The sequence below is a fragment of the Myotis lucifugus genome, unplaced genomic scaffold, assembly GCF_000147115.1.
Source record: "Myotis lucifugus unplaced genomic scaffold, Myoluc2.0 scaffold_301, whole genome shotgun sequence".
NCBI lineage: Eukaryota > Metazoa > Chordata > Mammalia > Chiroptera > Vespertilionidae > Myotis > Myotis lucifugus.
This window is the reverse complement of record NW_005871349.1, coordinates 658,860-678,467: the sequence shown is the minus strand read 5'-3', so window position 1 is coordinate 678,467 and position 19,608 is coordinate 658,860. Positions and strand designations below refer to the sequence as shown.

The following is a 19,608-nucleotide window of genomic DNA, read 5'->3' as shown; positions in this document are numbered from 1 at the left end:
GTTGACACTCAACCATTGAGCAATACCGGCTAGGCTTACGTTCCTTAGTTTTATACCCATTGGAAACTTTTCTTACCTAATAAAAGATTTGGTTGGATGAATTTTATAGACAATGGGGTCTTCCTGGTAACTGAAGCTGTCAATCACTTTGTTGGCCAAGTCAATCTTCAATTTAACAGGAAACTCAGTTGGAGAGTTTTGGGCTGGGGTATAACATTCGAGAATGCTATCTGACACACTGTATAAAAACAAAAACACACACACACACAATGAAGAAAATGAACTTTGGCTATTAAAGATACACATATTTGAAAATTATATCCATAAAGCAAAAGGACATCACTCAATGACTCCTAAATAGGAATTTCCTGATGTGGTCTAGATAAAAGATCTTTCTAATGTAGGCTGTTTATATTTGACTAGATTCCAAATTTAGTCTTGTTTGAGCAAGCCTAAACGTCAAAATTTTAGGATTTTAGGTAATTATTAAGGTATCCTTTTGGTATTTGATTAAACTGTGCTATTTCAACCCTAAGAAGCAAAAATATAACTTCTCTACAAACCCAATTTCCCCCCACGTTTCTCACCCCCCAAAGTGAGTTAGTCCAATTGTAAATCTTGATGGAAATGTTTATTTTATTTTATTGTCAATTATTAGAATCTCACAACTCATAGCATAGCTAGGATACTAAGATAAAACAGGAGAGAAGATGAATGGAAAGATAAAACTTAAAAATAGAATTAAACAATAAGGAAAAGGTAGAAAAATGAGCAAAAGGGAATAGATGGAGTTGGGAAGGAAGGAGTTTTATCAGTAGGAGAGTGAATGATAAGTACCTTGGATTTTTCCCATAAAAAAGAATAATTTTTCTTGAATTGTTAGATGTAGATATTAATCCTACATGACCAATGCAACAAAAAACAGATTTACAACACCTTTTTAAAGTACAGGTTTTTCCACCAATTGAAACGTGTCTAGAATTCCCACTGTTTAGGTATTTTCCAGTTAAAGTAAGTAAAGTGCCACCAGTTTTAGGACCATAACTTGGGGAAATACTTGTTATTATAGGATCCTGATGAGAGATAAGAACAAAAAAGCAACAAAACTTGTTAATTTTATAACTCTAAACAGATTAAGTAACAATTAAATATCCTACTTCTTGAGAAAAGTAATAGACTTACCACGTAAGAAAATGTACTGTATTGCACTGTCCCTCGACCATTTGAAATAATTATGGACATATTGAAATGCTCATTCATTGCAGGACCAACTGTGCATTTTAACCTGGGGGAAAAAAACCCTGAAGAGTTTAATATGTTACATGTCCAAAGGAGGCATTTTCTGGCTTGGCTGTTTTATATGAAGGGACATAAATGTGTGAGTGACTATTCTGATTAGCAAGCAGAGTCATCAGCTCACACATTTGTTAAACCTCATCAATGCAGAATTCACCAATTTGTTCATAAAAATCTAAGTCTCATCCTATAAAATTATAGGCAAAATGTTTGGCATACTTAACAAATAGTATTTCAATAGCATAACAATGGCTAATGATAAATAAGCCAAATATCTTCATTGAAGAATGCCAACAGGTACAGTTCTGTGATTACATGTGTTTATTAAAGTTACATAAGAAGTAATAAAATTGTGAAAGGTTTTCCATAGGATTATTTTTGAATAATCTCATAGTCCTGAAAGATTATAAATATAATTTGTTTTATTAAATAAGTTTTAAAGAAGAGAATGAATTGTTTCACTTTTATAGGCCCTAATTTATAATGCAAAGAATAAGAATTTACAAGGTAAATTTCCAGAATTAATTTGTTAGGTCATTAAGCTAAATAACTATGACATTAGTGGATATTTCAGTCTCAGTAAAATGAACAGATTTAGACCTTTCTGTAATCCTGACAGGAATTCTATTAGGTATAAAATAACCACTTGATAGACAAGGTTCAACCATAAGACTGTAAATTTTTGGTTGTTACTATACAATAACTAAAAATTCTGAATTCTCATACATTATGGGATTCAGCTCTCATAGAAGGTACGTTTAGAAAAGAGCCAAACAAGCACAGGTCCTGGATCAGGAAAGCTGAGCTTGAAGGCTTATAAATCACCTAGTACCATTTGAATGACCTGTCTCAGTTTCAGGAGTCACCTTTGTAAAATGGGAATGATACTGCTATCTCACAGGATTTGGAAGTGGCTAAATGAGATACACTCCTTACATTACAATGCCAATAAATGTCAGCTGAATGTAAATTTAAACTCATCAGAAAGAGTCTCAAAAATGTGATTCAGCTATCCTACTACTGATGTTACAAAGTAAATTTTGAAGAGAGGGCACATATTGAGCTATTTACTGATTTTTATAGAAAGAGCGATTGGATACTATATTTGAAAACTTTAAAGATGGAGTGACTCCAAGCAACCAGTGCTTTCAAATCTACTCAGACAATTTCTGAAGAGTTGTTACAAAATCGGCTGAAAACTCCCAAATGCTGGATTCTTCTTTTTTCCATCTAGATAATGTCAACTTTCTCCCTCCTTAATTCTGGCAGAAAATAGATAAAAAACAACAACAACAAACAAATCCAAAAGGGATGTGATAGACCAAGACCCTTAAGAGATACATTTTTAGGGACATTTTTACAGGTATTCATTCAAAAACAAACCTGTTTTCCAACCACACCCCGTCAAAGTATTTTAAGATCCTTACATATTTGTTGTACTCTCACTTAGGGTCAAGGTACAGCTCTCATTTCCAAGGAGAATTCTGGTTTTCTTTACATCAAATTTACTATTCTTCCTGAATCCAAAGTCCCAGCCACAGATGGTCAGCGTTGTCCCTCCTTCCAGAGGGGCACTAGTTGGGAAAACCTACAAGGACAACATAGAACGTAAAAACCCCAGTATATTATCTTTCATATGCGTGGAAAACAAAATACATTTACTCAAATAGTCTGAAATTCTTGCATTTCCCACTACCTAAAACATTTAATTTTAATTAAAGAAATAATGGTCAGCCTGGCTGGCATGGCTCAGTGGTTGAGTGTTGACCTATGAACCAGGACATCACGGTTCAATTCCCGGGACACATGCTGGGGTTGTGGGCTGGGTCCCCTTTGGGGGACGTGCAGGAGGTGGCTGATCGGTGATTCTCATCATTCATGTTTCTGTCTCCCTCTCCCTCTCCCTTCCTCTCTGAAATCAATAAAAATATATTTTAAAAAATAATGACAAACTTCAGAGTATCTGCACATTAAAACTATCTGACATGCTGCTCTGGTTGGTGTGCCTCAGTTGGTTGGAGCTTCATCCCATGCACCAAAAGGTGGTGGTTTTGATTCCCTGTCAGGGCACATACCTAGGAGGCAGCCGGTCGATGTTTCTCCCTCACATTGATCTCTCTCTCTCTTTCTCTCTCTCAAATGAATGGAAACATGTCCTCAGGTGAGGGTTAAAGAAACCCCCCAAAACAAAAAAACAAGTTGTTTTCAGGCAATCCAGAGCAGGGACAGAGAGCAGACTCAGCCTGGGTGGGAATGAAGGGCTTCTTGGGCTACTCGGAAATGAATTCTTCTTCTAGGAAACCTCGGGGCTAAAGAAGACATACTTCGGACCCAGTCTTTTATGCTTAGAACTCTGATTATTACTCCTTCAGGGGCCTCTATGAAACTGCTCAAAACGCCTTCATGAGCCCTAGAAGCCAAGCTCCCACATATGCCTGGTCTGTGTGCTACACTCTGGTTGCTATGATATTTCCCACCCAGAGAAGAAAGGCACACAGTAAAAATATCTCTTTTGATATTCATGTTTTCAGTTGCATTCAGCAGCTTTCATAATATCAAACACATAGGTGGTATTCAATACGTATCTGCCATTTATTTACCTATCATCTACTACATGCCAGGTAGCAATGTATGAATAAGTGAATCTATTTATTTACTTGTTAATTCACATTTATTATTGGTTTGCAACTTTTCTATTTATACCAGTGGGTTAGTTGAGAAACTCAGCCTTTAAAATGATGTAATATTTAACACATTCAATATATTATTTGTATTAGAAAGAGATGAAAACAGAACTGAAGAGAGCCCCAAATGTGATCTGTATTGTAATAATGTTTCTAATGATCTCTCTTGGCATTTCTTTACATCTCATTGCTAGGACTATTCCTGCCCCATTGTTCAATGTTAAATAAATAATAGGTTCATTTTATTCTTTCAGGTGTGTGAAAAGTAAAGTTAAATTTATTAATAAATACATTTACCACATGACCCAGCAATCCCTCTTCTGTGTATGTACCTGAAAAACTCTAAAATATTTATTTCCAAAGATTTTTCACCCCTATGTTCACTGCAGTGGCCATGACATGGAGACAATCCAAGTGCTCTTTGATAAAGGACTGGATAAGGAAGATGTGGTACATATATGAGTGAATACTACTCAGCCATAAGAAAAGATGAAATACTGCCATTTGTGACAACATGGATACACCTTGAGAATATTATGCTAAGTGAAGTAAGTCAGTCAAAGCTAAGAACCATATGATTTTACTCTTATGTGGGATATAAAACTGAAACTCATAGACACAGACAACAGTATGGTGGTTACCAGAGAAGCAGTGGGGAGGTTATTAAAAAGTAAAGTGGGCCAAATATATGGTGAGGAAAAGTGATTTGACTTTGGATGGCGGGCAAACAATGCAATATACAGATCATGTAACACAGAAATGTATACTTGAAACCTATGTGATCTTATTAAGCAATGTCACCCCAATAAATAACTAAGAGAAATTTCTGATTCATGTAACACACACACACACACACACACACACACACACACACACACACACCAAAAAAAACTTTGGCGACTGTAATATAAGATAGCATTAGGCTCTTAGGAAGTCTATAAGATAATGGTTCCTAGACTAAAACTATTAAAACAAAACAAATTTCCAAGTTAAAAATAAGCTTCTCCTCAGCAGTTTTGTGACAATCGAGAAAGGAAATGCTCTTTCGGGGGGTCATATTGTAAATTGTGCTGTAAAGTACAATAGTGGGAAAACAGCACCACTATAGAGACAACTCGGACCGGTATTTGTTTAAGGCCAGTTAGTGAAAAGCTGAAAGTGATTCTTCACAACTTACAAGGGCTTTTAGCAAAATTCAAATTTGCAAAGGTTCCTATCCTCCCCACATAATAATTGCAAACCAAATTCTTAACTTACCTTGTTTACTAACACCCTTTAAAGTTTTAGCTTAATGCTGTATGGTAGCTATTTTACCCATTAAGCCCATTACACAGTTGTGCCTTTCTTGAAAACTTACTTGTCCACGTCTAGCCAAATGAGAACTGCCAGGAAAAAACGATCTGTTTATTATTATGTTAGAAATCTAGCAGGAGAGACTAAGACACCTAACCCTCGGGGACTTTCTTCAGCCTGAGGCGGTCACACAGCTGCTGCTCCCTCTTAATGAGGCGTCCCCATAAAAAACAGCTGCCAAGGCCCGGCCCCCCTGCGGGATCCCCCCTTTCTATGTAAAAACTGAAGTCTGTCACTCTCCATACATCATGACTTCCTATATAAGGCAAAGGAGCTGGGTGATGATTTGAGAAAAACCACCGAGAGGTGTTCAAATGGTGCAGCAGAATTGGATATTATAAAAACTTGGCTAGACCATCAGGTTTTGAAAGACCAGCTCTACTTAGCTTCTCTCTCCAGGCTGAAATACTAGAGGGGGTGTCTGAGGCTTTTCCCTAGCTCCTGGTGTAATGTTCACTCTTCCAGGGGAAAGGAAGGAAGCAGTATTGGGCCACACACCCCTGGACAGAATCAACAATGGGTTGGCAAACTCTGAGTTCTCCTGAAGGGCACAGAATCTCTGTGGGAAGGAAATGAGTGTCCAGCATAAGCCACAGGGGCCGGGGCTCCCACCTGCCTGAACAGGGGAAAAACAGCTACACAAGGAGCTCGCCTCCTTTCACAGGTGAAAATGATTCAAATGATCATGTTTTCAAAACCCACCACGGTAATACACGAGAAAGCTAGAAACAATAATAAAAAACCCTTGGAAAATTAAAAATTGCCATGTATCAGTAATGTAAGCTATGAACAATAAGGGAAACCAGGTGAGGGGTATATAGGAAAACAACAACAACAACAAACTTTGGGAAGTTATACTTCGTCTCTTCAACAGGAAAAGAGTCACAACTATATTGGTGGCAGTGCATTGACTGCATGACCCCTGCCCCGTAAGATATTGCTGTTGCTTCTTATCTGAGTCTTCTGATCAATTAATAAACCGTTTTATTGTCTCACTGGGATTGAATTCAATCCTACAAGCTATGACCATTTTCTCCTGATAAATTCAGAATATATTGGAAAGTGCTCTTCCTTTTCTAAAGCACTTCACGTTGCTCTTTAAGTACAAGATCAGACAATAGGTCAGAAACAAAATAATGGGCTTTCAAGTCTGAAATCTGTCACATGCGGAACTGCCAAGAATTTCAGCCATTGAACATCATGTACCTTGAAAAGCAAGTTAATTTACACTTATTGGAAAGTGAAATCCTATACATTAGCTGGGTTTTGTGCCTCTAGAATTTAAGACAGATAAGAAAAAGATGAATAATTTGTCTTATTTTTGTTGCAGTCAGAATGTTGAATGTCACGCTCTAGGGCAGCATGAAATCTGCCTAACAGCTATGAACCGAAAGGGATTTATGGGCTCAGCTGCACTCCTTTCCTTCTAACCATACAGCTGAAGCCGCACTGACTCATGCATGAGGCAGAATTGCCAACTAGAGTGTTGGGAAAGGAAAGGTGAGAGAGGAGGTAGCCTCACACCAGAGATTTTTCTGGTTCCAGAAAATTCTAAAACGTTTGCTCTGTTTTTAACCATTTTAATATGGCTTTCATGATGAATAAAAGGAAGCACATTGGGCAAAATTAAGTGTTTCACGTGTACAGGTTTTCAACCTGCTCTTTATTTAAAACAGCAGCATGGCTATTTTTGAAATAAAATTGTTATGATTTAACTGTGTGCACACACACACACACACACACACACACACACACACACACACCACACTGCTCATATCTCTTTCATGGAATAGCTGAGCTCAGTTTTCTAGTGTCTCAAATTGCCAAGGCTGTGTGTTTTAAAAAAAATATAAAATTACATGTAGTTTTAAAAGTATATTAAAGAACAACAAAAAAAGCATACATAAACACTACAGTATAGATAGTTATTTCACTATCTTCTAGTTTATTCTCTGGCTGGTCAAGCTAAGTTAATAATCGTGTCACACCCAACAGGAAATAATTTGGTTTAAAACTTAGTCACCCCATACAAATCGTGTCCCAAACCATAACTAAATGAAAACAGCCATGCACTTGGGGGCAGTTCCTGTTCTGACTTGTACGCTTTGTTTACTTGGGCTTGACCCAGGCAGCCGAGGCCTTTAACTCGAATCTTTCACAAGGACCACTTACTAAAGTCCAACTGCTCTTCATGCAGCAGAGAAAGTACACACTGGGTCCTCACCAGGGAAGTATTTTCAAGCAAAACGTGTTTGGATCAAGACATTTTTTAAAAGTGCCAGGGAGATTTTCAAAGTACCAAATATGTACTTAAGAAACAAAGGCAGCAGAGAGAGATGGTGGCTACCACGCCACGGCTGAGGTCCACCGCTAGAAGCTAAATTCTCTAGCAGGAGGCACTCTGATCTCGTTTGAGACTATCTCCCCAGGGGCTAAAATCGTGCCTGCTGAGTAGTATGTAGTATGCATTCAAATATTTTTGGAGTAAGTTAAAGAAGGAAATGGCTGACACAGTGTAGATTGTACTATAGTCAGCAGCTGCACACTTATGGCTCTTCCAGGACCTTGGAGAGAAGGTGCACAGCCGCCCATGGGAGTTTACTATCTTCTTGTCCTGGGAAATAACCTCTAATCTCTCCTGTGATGAGACAAGGCCACCATCTCTGGAGTCAGACAGGAAGAAACCTGTCCTGTCTGCCCCAGAATGGCTGTGATCTCTAGCTTGCACGGCTCAGTGTAGGGTTGCGGGTTATGCCATGAGCAGATCTCTGTGTGTGGTAGAGGCTCATGTCTAGGCACCTGGCAGATAACGTAGATGGTGAGGACTCAGAAAATTGGGGAGTCAGGAGGGAACAGGCCCCAGTGTGAGGAAATGGGGAGCTTATTTACACTGCACTAAGGGAGAGCAACTGCCCAAGGAGAAAACCTATGCAGTGGGTGTGAAGCAAGCGCTTCAGGTACAGGACTCTGGGGATGTGCCCAAATGCCACCCTAAAGAAAAAACGTGGGGGCAGATGGTGCTTTGGCTGATGTCTCATAGCTCAGTGAGTCAACTGAGTTTTAGAATTTTTTCTTATTAGTGGGATCTGTGTTTACCAAAAAGCATACTGATCGCTGCCAGCGATTCCTACCTCATAGATTGTAGGATGACAGAGCTCTTGAGTCCACGTTCCGTTGGCGCATTCCTCCAATCGCGCACATTTGTCGTGGCACCAGCCACACTGCACAAAGGGAGGGGCAGAGAGGCACTGGCTGCAGGACTGGAAATGCTCACAGCCCAAGCCAGTCAGTGGGATCTTGGTGATCTGCAAAGAAAAGTGATAGAAAGAGCTTCCAGAAAGTTTGTTTGTTTGTTAAACGAAAACTAAATATACCAAAAATACACATGTAAATATAATTTTACAGAGCCTACCAGAGGTAACACCTATGTGTGTAAATCATATAATAATGATTACGTGACTAGAATAAAAGAAATAAAATTCCTTTCTTCCCTCTCCTGCGGGCATGTATGTGATAGAAGTTACCACGATGTCCAGTGAACACACACCAGCACTGCCATGCGATGCTAGAGGTTCTACTTAGTAGAGACGTTTTGCTCTGTGTGGGACAATGTTAAAGTAACAAGAGTATAATGAAGCATCTGGAAAGCACACTTGAGCCACCAGGAAATTCTAAGTACGTTTTACATATCATTCCGGCATCAAGATGCACCTCCTTCTCTCAGAGAAAAATGGGGTTACTGTTTGGCATCAAATTCCAATATGCATTTTAGGATCCATCTGCCTGTACTAGAGTTCTTACCTTAGGACTGTAATACTGATTCAGTCTGCTTGTTTTTCTCATTGAGAAATACAGGAGAAAAGGAAAAGTATATATTATGAAGAGGATCTCCCTTAGCTGCTGTCTTCCCTAAAATAAAAATTTAACTTGACTTCACAAGATCTCTGAAATACTCGAGAGGCGAATCCAAGACAAAGAGAGAAGTCAGAAAGGCCCGCCTGGCACTGGCAGTAAATACCCACTCAGGAAGGACGGCCTTACCCTCTTCCCCGTGACCACCAATGTGTAGCCGTTTTGGTCCAATGGGTGCGCCACAATCATTTCTGGAGACACGGGGTGGGAATCCAGGCGAAAATTCACATGAGGTGTTGACGATCCCGATCGAGAAACTACAACCTGAGAAACGAAACAGAAAACACCTTTATTCCAAGAAGCTCAGTTTACATATAAGTGGGAAATGTGGATGGTAACGGTAATAATAGATTTGGAGAGCTTGTGGGTGTTTAAACTAAAGGGCCAATGGTTTATCTCATTGTAAATCAATCTGACATCTAATTTTCTGCCTTGAAGACAATTCATCTGAACCCCCAAGACAGTTTTCCTAGGACCTTTTAATGGTTTCTAGGGAAGGAGGTCTCCTGATCTGCCAGCACATGCAGACAAATCCTCATGACTGCACTGGGGACTGGAGGAGCCCAAACTCTCCCCTGAACAGAAGACCTCACTTATGCTATGGGGTTTCTGGATTATTTTATTTTATTATTTTTTAAAATCTCTGTTGTTGAGAATATTACAGATGTCTACCTTTTTTCCTCCCATTGCCTCCCTCTACCTGGTTCCTGCCCTGTCCTAGGCCTTCACCACCCTATTGTCTGTGTTGTCATATACTAGTAAGATCTTTGGTTAATCTCCTCACACTTCCCCTCCACTCCCCCCTTCCCTCAGAGATTCGTCAGTCTATTCCATGTTTCCATGCCTCTGATACTATTTTATTCACCATTAGACTTCTTGTTCATTTATTTTGATTTTTAGATTCAATTGTTGATATGTATTTATTGCCATTTTATGGTTCATATTTTTTATGTACTTCTTCTTCTTCCTCTTCTTAAAGAATACCCTTCAATATTTCATATAATACTGGTTTGGTGGTGATAACTCCTTTAGTTTTATTGTTTTGTTTTTGTTTGTTTGTTTGTTTTGTTTGTGAAGCTCTTTAATTGACCTTCAATTCTAAATGATAGCTTGTCTGGGTAGAGTAATCTTGGTTGTAGGTCCTTGCTATTCATCACTTTGAATATTTCTTAAACTCCCTTCTAGCCTGCAAAGTTTCTGTTGAGAAATCAACTGAGAATCGTATGGGCACACCCTTGTAGGTAAATAACTGTTTTTCTCTTGCTGCTTTTAAGATTCTCTCTTTGTCTTTAACCCTTGGCATTTTAATTATGATGTGTCTTGGTGTGGGTCTCTTTAGGTTCCTCTTGCTTGGGACTCTGTGCTTTCCTGGACTTGTAACTCTATTTCTTTCACCAGGTAGGGGAAGTTTTCTGTCACTATTTCTTCAAATAGGTTTTCAACATCTTGCTCTCTCTCTCTTCTTCTAGCACCCCTATAATGTGAATATTGGTACACTTGAAGATGTCCCAGAGACTCCTTACACTATCTTCATATTTTTGGATTCTTTTTTCTTTTTGCTACTGTGATTGGGTGTTTTTTGCTTCCTCATATTCCAAATCATTGATTTGATTCTCAGAATCCTCTAATCTACTCTTGAATCCCTGTGAATTATTCTTTATTTCAGTTAGTGTATGCTTAATTTCTGACTGGTCCTTTTTCATGTCTTTGACATTCTTACTAAGATCCTTGAAAGTCTCACTAAGTCCCTTGAAGCTCTCATTAAGACCCTTGAGTAACCTTATAACCATTGTCTTGAACTCTCTATCCAGTTGTTTGCTTGCTTCCATTTCTTTCATTTGTACCATGTTTCTTTTTCTCTGCATTTTAGCTGCTTCCCTGTATTTGTTTATATGTATTAGGTAGAGTGTTATGTCTCTTGGAATTGGTAGAGTGACCTTGTATAGTATGTGTCCTGTAGAACCCAGCCTCCCTAGTGACCTGAGCTGGGCACGCTAGGTGCGCCCCTGTATGGGCTGTGTGCGCAATCTTGTAGTTGAGCCTTGATTGCTGTTGCCATCACAGGGAGGATTGACCTTCAGGCTAATTGGCTGTGAGGACCAGCTGAGTCTAAAATGGAAGACCTGCTGTGCAGGAGATACCTCTACGGAGCAGGACTTGCTTCAGTGGGGCTTTGGCGCTCACTGAGTCTGCCTCTTGAGTGTGTTGTTTGAGGATGTATAGAGTTGTAATCTGGTATGTGCACCAGGTACACTGGCTCTGAGGCCTCCTGGGGCCTTCTGGGAGGTGCAAAGTTAGCCACTACCTGCAGCCACCTGGCAGGAGCTATAGAGAGATCTGCAGATAACTGCTACTTGTATTGGGCTAGGAAGTGCCCAGGCGAGGCCCAGCTGTGAAGCAAGGCAGGTGAGTCTTGGGCCTTTTATTGATAGTTTTGGGGTACACTGACACCAGCTGCTGCTTGTTTGAAAGATTTTAGCAAAGTCTGAAGCCTGCACCAGGACAGGCCATGCATATGGAAAAGCAGCTGCAAACAGCACGGGTGGGGTTGCACATTGGATGGGGTGGAGCCTCAGGGACTCTCCAGGGTGGAGTGAACAGTGTGGGCTATGCTGGTGGAGACTCAGATATGGCTGCCAGTCATCTCTGCCACGGGAGAAGTCCCAGTACAGGAACAATGACCCCTGTGAGTTCCACCCCAAACATTCAACACTTTCAAAACATCTCCATTAAGCAGGGTGGTGATATTTGCACAGAAGTTAAATGATGGATCAAAGGTCGTTTCATCAGATTCGGAAAGGATGGAAACTATTTTTATTAATAAATTTAATGCCAAATAGGTATTTGTGACTTTTGCAGTTAAAGTAAAAAGTAGTTTAATTACCAATCCTCCCTCCCTCTGGGAGCTGGTGACAAACAGACTATCTGGACACTAGGCTTCGAAAGCTTCTATCCCAAATTATACAGATTTCAATTATCCAATTTTCCAATCTTAACTCACCACCTCTTATTTTTCCTAGCCCTTACCCCCTTTTTTTCACAATTTCTTGTTGCCAATTACTTCAAACTGAAAAGATTAAAAACAAACAAAACACTCTCCCATAACAAGTCAAAAACAAAAAAAAAAATCCGTTTCTCTTAATACCCTGACTCTGTTCTCTGCCTCATTCTGTGCTTTCCCCTTCACTGAAAATTATTCATCCCCGTGAGTCTTTCTCTGAGTATTTGCATTCTGTGTCTGACTCTTGTATCTTCCATTTTATTCAGACCTGCTCAATAATGACCACCTCCTTGTACCCGTTTTTCTAATATCTTATTGCTCTCTTAAAGATCATTTCCCGTGTTTATAATAAGCAACCTCTTCTTAATGACTAGGCCATCATATTTGACTTTATCAAATATCCGAAGCCCATCCAAATATTCATTTCTCAGAAAGGATTAACCTTTCTCTCTCTTTTCCTAAAAAAGCTCTTTGCACCTCTGGAACTTGAGTAGAATGATTCAGTTAAGACTTTTTGTCTGGAGAGCACCATAGATGTTGTACTCTCCTAATAGGTAACAGCCAGGCATTGTGCTCAGTGCCTTACATGGATATATATTTTTTACTCCTCACAAGAATCCTACAGGGTAGATACAGTTACTTTCCATAAAGAAAATACAACAACAACCATGAAAGAAAATACGACAGAGACTTTTAGCTGGAAAGTATGAGTCAGGTTTACAAGGAGCTCTATGTAATGCTTAAATCCGTGTGCTTGACCTCTCCTTAAACACTGAGCCGATCCACTCTTGGAGCACCAGAGTAAACACCAATAAAACGCTTCAACTCTGAGCTCCTGAAAGCCACTCGTGAGTCAAAGCATTAAAGCAAATTTCACAATCTATTTGCCTTGCTAAATACTCCCGTTTCAGTAACACTGGCTGCACAAGTAAGTGTGCCTAAGGACAAAGAGTCCACATCTAAAAAGATGGCACAGGGGAAACTTGACCATCACAGCTGGCCAGCTCTACTTTTGATCATCAGCTAGGATGAGTGTGGCTTCACATAGAAACAGGGATGAACCCGAGAAGACAGGAAGAGTGGGTGGAGAGGTGAGGTGACTGTTCGGAACTTTGAGCAGAGGCCATATCACAGAGGCAAATGCCTTTTTAGTTGATCATTAGCCATTTCTCTGCAGGGCTATCTAGAGCACAAAGAATGCTTTTCTATAATTTCACACTTTCACTCATTGCCCAAATTCTAAATAATTGAGTAACCACTTTCACTCTCAAAATACCCCTGAAGCAATGTTTGCAAAATTAGGAGTTCCCTTTGGTTGGCAGAGAGATGTTTCTAGGGACAAAACTAAATGTAGCATCTAAATTTAATCCTTATGAGAAATCACCGGCAATCTTAGGACAGTTAGTATGAAATAGAAGACTGGAAATTATCTTTTGAGTTTCTACTGTGCTGACAACTAATCTTTAGTGTTTAGGTCTCAAAACCTTTTTCTTTAATGCTCTTGAAAATATAAGACTAATACATTTGGAGTAGGGAGGAATCTGAATTTACTTAATTGTTGTGGCTGTGGCCTCATACTATCTGGGACAGGACATGGGGAAGGAATACTAGTATATGTACAAGTAAAAAAATCCTTTGTGGCAAGGTCCCAAAATTCATAAGCCTGAACAAAGTAATTTGATGGGGGAAAAACAAGTTCTGTAAAGGGTAGGTAATGAGCTTCTTTTGGACCCATACTGCCAATCTCCATTAGGACATGATGAACCAAGAGACCCATTATTGACAAAATAATTAAATTAATTGATTAATTAAGAAATGTTTTTTAAGAAAGACTGTTAATCCAAAAGAAAATAAAAGACCACTGTGTGGTAAATGGGAACGTGGGCCCCCATCCCATGCTCCAACTCCCCCTCCTACCCTGTGGTCCACATAGTGAAGGCCGTCAGTAAGGGGACTGTGAGACCTTGGTAGCCTGGCCAGCTTCTCAGTAAAACAACACACAATATCTCTCAATATTACACACAACATCTCTCAAGATTACACAAAACATCTCTCAAGATTTGAAAGCACACACTCTAATTCTACACACTCATCCTTCTTGTTTCTGCAATTTTTGCACCTCAATCCTATATCTTCTTATTTTTACTTTCTAGATAATAGTTTACTTTCTAGATAATAGTGTCCTGATTTTGTCAGTCCAGGCTCTCTCTCTCTCTCTCTCTCTTTCTCTCTCTCTCTCTCTCTCTCTCTCTCTATCCTCACCCAAGGATATTTTTCCATTGATTTTTAGAGAGAGTGAAATGGAGAGGGAGAGACTGAGAAACATCGATGTGAAAGAGACACATCAATGGGTTGCCTCCCGCACATGCCCCAACCAAGACTAGGGATTGAGCCTACAACCCAGGTACATGCCCGTGACCGGAATGGAACCCCAGGCCCTCCAGTCCAAGGACTAACACTCTATCCACTGAGCTAAACCAGCTAGAGCTCAATCTACTCTCTTAAGATACTCAGTGATGGATGCCTTTGATCATTTGTCGTCTTTTTTGAGACTTCTGTTTTCCTTTCATTGTTTTTGAAGCAATATTCAACATTCAGACATGGATTTACTATAATTTTGTAAAAGTGTAAGTTCTGTTTTCTGTCTTGTTTTAGTAATTTGTGAGCATTACTTAGGCTGGGTAGATTCCAGGCCCTTTAGAGTTGCACTTCAGGCTGTTGTTTAAATGCAACTACACATAATAACTCTTCAATTTCTTTCCAGAGTAGTGCTTTTTAGCTCAGAGTAGAGCCCCTCATTGGATACAGTCTTATTGGCTAAAGAGGAAAATCATCAAAATAATCACTCACATGAACCTGATTTTTTTTACACTTATTAAATTTATTGGGGTGACATTGCTTAATAGGGTCATATAGGTTTTTAAGTGTACATTAGTATGACACATGATCTGTATATTGCATTGTGAGCCCACCACTCAGTCAAATCATCTTCTGTCACCAAATATTTGGCCCTCTTTACCCTGTACCCTCCCCACACCCTCTTTCCTCTGCTAACCACCATACAGTTGTTTGTCTGTGTCTCTGAGTTTCAGTTTTATATCCTGGATACGAGTGAAATCATACGACTCTTAGCTTTTTTTGAAGGTCTTATTTTGCTTAGCATAATATTCTCAAGGTCCACTCATGTTGTCGCAAATGGCAGTATTTCATCCTTCCTTATGGCTGAGTAGTATTCCATAGTATATATGTAGCATATCTTCTTTATCCAGTCTCTATCGAAGAACACTTTGGTTTTCTCCATGTGTTAGCCACTGTGAATAATGCCGCAATGAACATAGGGGTGCATATATCTTTTCGAATAAATGTTTTAGAATTTTTCGGGTAGACACCAGAAGAGGGATGGCTGGGTCATGCGGTAATTCCATTTTTAGTTTTTTGAGGAAACAGCATATTATTTTCCATAGTGGCTGTACCAGTTTACATTCCCAACGGCAGTGAATAAGGGTTCCTTTTCCTCCACAACCTCTCCAACACTTGTTATGACCTGTCTTGTTAATAATAGCCAATCTAACAGGAGTGAGGAGGTATCTCATTGTAGTTTTGATTTGTATTTCCCTAAAAGCTAGTGAATGTGAACATCTTTTCATGTATCTGCTGGCCATTTGTACGTCTTCTTGAGAGAGGTGACAGGTCCTCTACCCATTTTTTAATTGGGTTGTGTATTTGGTAATGAGTTGTATGAGTTCTTTATATATTTTGGATATTAACCCCTGTCTGAGCTGTTGTTTGCAAATAACATTTCCCATTTGGTTGGTGGCCTTTTTCTTTTGTTGTTGGTTTCTTCTGCTGTACTTCACTTGCCTTTGGGGTCAAATTCATAAAATGCTCTCTAAAACCAAGGCCCATAACTTTAGTACCCGTGTTTAATCTGGATTTTCAAGGCCTGGCTTCTCATGCTTCCTGCTTCTGGCCTGTTGCAGTGGACTGTTTGTGTCCCTCCAAAGTTCATATGTTGAAATCCTAACCCACATATGATGGTATTAGGAGGTGAGGCCTTTGGGAGGTGACTAGGACATGGATAACATTAGTGACCTTATATTGGTAAAGGGACCTCAGAGAGTTCTCTTGCCCTCAGCAAAAAGTTGGCTATCTAAGAACCAGGAAATAGGCCTTCACCAGATACCAAATCTGCTGGTACTTTGCTCGTGGAATTCCAGACTCCAGAACTGTGACAAATAAATTTTTGCTGTTAAAGCCACCCCATCTATGGTAATTTACTATAGCAGCCTGAACTGACCAAGACACCTGCTTTAGGTTTACTATTTTCTTCAGTATATGAGAGAAATTGGTATTTGGTTAGAAAAAAATAGTTATGAAGAATAGATTAACTTTATAGAAAAAGTGAAACGAGAAGTGGAAACCGCTGATTGGTACTGACAGCTCAAAATTAGTAGTGTAAGACAAAGTACCAGGTGGCAAAAGTTGAATTGAATGGAGCTTTATTCTATTCTTTCCTTCACTCTTTTTGGAACATGGGCTCAAGTGTTCCTATATTAACTTGATACTACAAAGGGAAGGTATACATAAAAAGCAAAATGATTTTCCTTACTATTAAAATACTGATGTGTGTGCATTTCAACTTTTTGAAGTGAGTAGAAATGAGTCAAAACCAGACTAATCCCTTTGTAAAAAACAAACAAAAAATCTAAAAACAAAATAAGCTAGTAAATTTGTAACAATGTTAAAATACTTTCAAATCAATATTCCAAATACAATGATTGTAGAATTATCCAATCAATACATAGAGTATATTTGTTTCTGAATTTAAGAAGTGATAAAAGCTCAAAACCCTATTGGTAGATATATTTCATGCCTTAAAATGTCTCTTTACTCTTCTAATAAAGCACTCAAACAAGGAACCCCAGTTATTCACAAACTTTAGCGTTTTCCCTTGGTTTCAAATATTTATGATGTTTTTAAAAGATAAATGCACTTTAAGAGTATATATTAATTCATTTAAGGAGATTATACATGAACTGGGCTTACTTTTTAGTTATGGACATATTCTGAAACTATTATTTATAATAGGTTCTTTCTTTCACAAAAGAAATTTTAGAACTCATGAGTATATTTTCTTTTAAAGAAATGTATTAAACCTAACAGTCTTTAGGGATATAAAAAATCAATAATGTGCCATTAAAAAAAGACAAATGATATTTTTATCTGAGCATTTTATAAAGGAGATGCAAAAGTCAGCAATCCTTCGAGAAATGTCATTTAAGCTTAAGCTTTATTTGGCCGTGTCTCTTGCCGGATGCTTTTTTACAGCATTGATGAATTGATGATCTGTGTCTACATACTTTAAAATACCCATAATCCCAAACGTAATATATACCACAGGCTTCCAACACGAAGCATCGACATGCCTTGATGGTGGCACAGGAACTGAAGGAATTTGAAACAGGAGGTCAATAACTGGATTGATTCTCCTTCCCGGAAATGAGTAATTATTCTCAAGTTCACTGATTACTAATGCAATCATTTAAGTAACGGTCATAAGTCATGATCACAGGCTAAGGATGTCTTTTCAGGTGATCCCTACCTTTCAGTTTTCTGCTAAAGACCCAACTAGTCCGGTTAAGAGGCACAAGAGAAAAGGGCTAGTGAGTGGTAACAGCATTAAAAAACTGGGGAGAGGAAGAAGGGGATTGGAGAAGCACAAGGAGAAAGCCAAAGGGCCTACCCCAGGCATGGCCCCTGTATGCAGAAAAGGTAGCTGCCCTGTGGGTGGAGCTGAGCTTGAAACAAGTCATGAAAGGGACTCCCCACCCCCAAGCCATTCCTGAGCCACTCACTCTCCCTGGCCTGACAGTCATGCACAAATATTTTAATAGCAATGCCTCGCATCTAGAGATTAAAGGCCTTATACAAGTGCTGTAAAAAACAAATCAAACAAGCATTGTTTTTGGATGTAGATTAGACGAGGAGCTCAGAAGGGGAGACATGGGCAATCCCTGTGATTAGTCCTGTGATCTTCATGAGTATCCCTCTCCCCTCTCCCACGTAGCCCTGCACACTGCGCTCATGTTCCTGAGCCTTGTTCTTGCCTAAGTCCCTTCCCCCTCCAAATTCTCTGGGCAGCCACAGGCTCATTGTTTATTTATGCTATCTTGAATATTGCTTATCATATTGTTTTACTTCATAGCATCCCAAGAGAGTGATCACACAAATAAAAACTGTTTTTGAAATCTATACTGACATGGTTCGACAGAGAGACTCAAATAGATGTGCACATCAGTATATTCAGACATAGTTGCACCTGTACGAGATAAGATACGCATGCTTAAATGTTAGAAACATGTAAAAAATGTCTTCTCTGCCGTACACATAATATTGTTAGCTAAACAATATAATTCTTTCTAATTAAATAACCACTGTGAAATACCTGATTCACTTTGCACCCGACAGCTGGGGCTGTAGCTTGTGTTCCCAGCCAGGGCCGAACATAAGCACAATAGGAGAGGCAGAAACAGCTGCAAACTCGTGGAAGAAAACATTTGTAAAGCAGCTTTGCCTTTAGGCTTCGGGGTAGGAAGGAAGTAAAATCATTTTTCTGTTCCTTTTTATGGATGGCAGCTGTTTTTGGAAAAAAAAAATTATGTCCATTCCATTTTGTAACAGAGACTCCATAGTATTACTAAAACCTGAGTTGCAGAAAGTGAGGCCTGGCCACAGATTTAGCACATTAGCGCAGTCAAAACATTTACAGAACTTGGCCAGCAGCTCGATGAAGCTGGAAGGTCCCCTGGTCTTTGTGGGACTACGGACTCCTCCCCTAACATTATTTGCTGTAAACAAACTGGATTTCAATGATATTGACTGTTTGATCCTTCCAGTGTTTTAGGTTTTATTTAAATAAAAATTTAATGGAGTGAAAATCTCTTAGGCAAGTGTTAGAGAAACAGATCCTCTGTGAATGTCAGTAGTCCTTTGTCTTATGTCTTTCTAGTCTTGGTATCAGGTACATGTCTGTATCTCCCCTACCAAAATGTTAGCTCCATAAAGGCAGGTTCTGTGTCACTGCTTTCTTTGCTTTGCTTATTTGCCTAGGAAAGCAAAGTTAGTAAGCTCCTGATACATATTTGATGAATTAAGAGCCACCTGTTTTGTGTGTGTGTTTTTAAAATCAGTGATATCAGTACTTTATATACATTAGTTTCTACTTGTTTGCTTATTTTTATTTCTAATGTGTTGGATGTATAGATATGGGCTTCTCTTGTGAAAATGCTGGGAGGTAAGAATAAAATATTTGGCACAGCATTTCTGTTATAATGAGCCTGACGATGCATGGCATATCACTTG

The 19,608-nt window shown here is 39.1% G+C and overlaps 1 protein-coding gene across 8 annotated transcripts in view; it reads right to left on the bottom strand.

The window, feature by feature from the left end:
* The window catches only part of MET (MET proto-oncogene, receptor tyrosine kinase), a 138,898-nt gene that overhangs the window by 41,744 nt on the left and 77,546 nt on the right, over positions 1 to 19,608 (bottom strand). For 6 of the 8 annotated variants that reach the window (XR_002832010.1, XM_023763809.1, XM_023763811.1 and 3 more), the window contains exons 4-9: positions 9,375 to 9,509; positions 8,465 to 8,638; positions 2,724 to 2,884; positions 1,183 to 1,285; positions 937 to 1,073; positions 77 to 238 (exon numbers count right to left, since the gene is read on the bottom strand). Coding sequence is in view for 7 of the 8 variants with exons in the window: in XM_023763809.1 (XP_023619577.1) it covers positions 77 to 238; positions 937 to 1,073; positions 1,183 to 1,285; positions 2,724 to 2,884; positions 8,465 to 8,638; positions 9,375 to 9,509 (872 nt within the window). In the remaining variant the exon portion in view is untranslated. The remainder of the gene's footprint in view (positions 1 to 76; positions 239 to 936; positions 1,074 to 1,182; positions 1,286 to 2,723; positions 2,885 to 8,464; positions 8,639 to 9,374; positions 9,510 to 19,608) is intronic. The other 2 variants (XM_023763808.1, XM_023763812.1) reach the window with 2 other exon arrangements.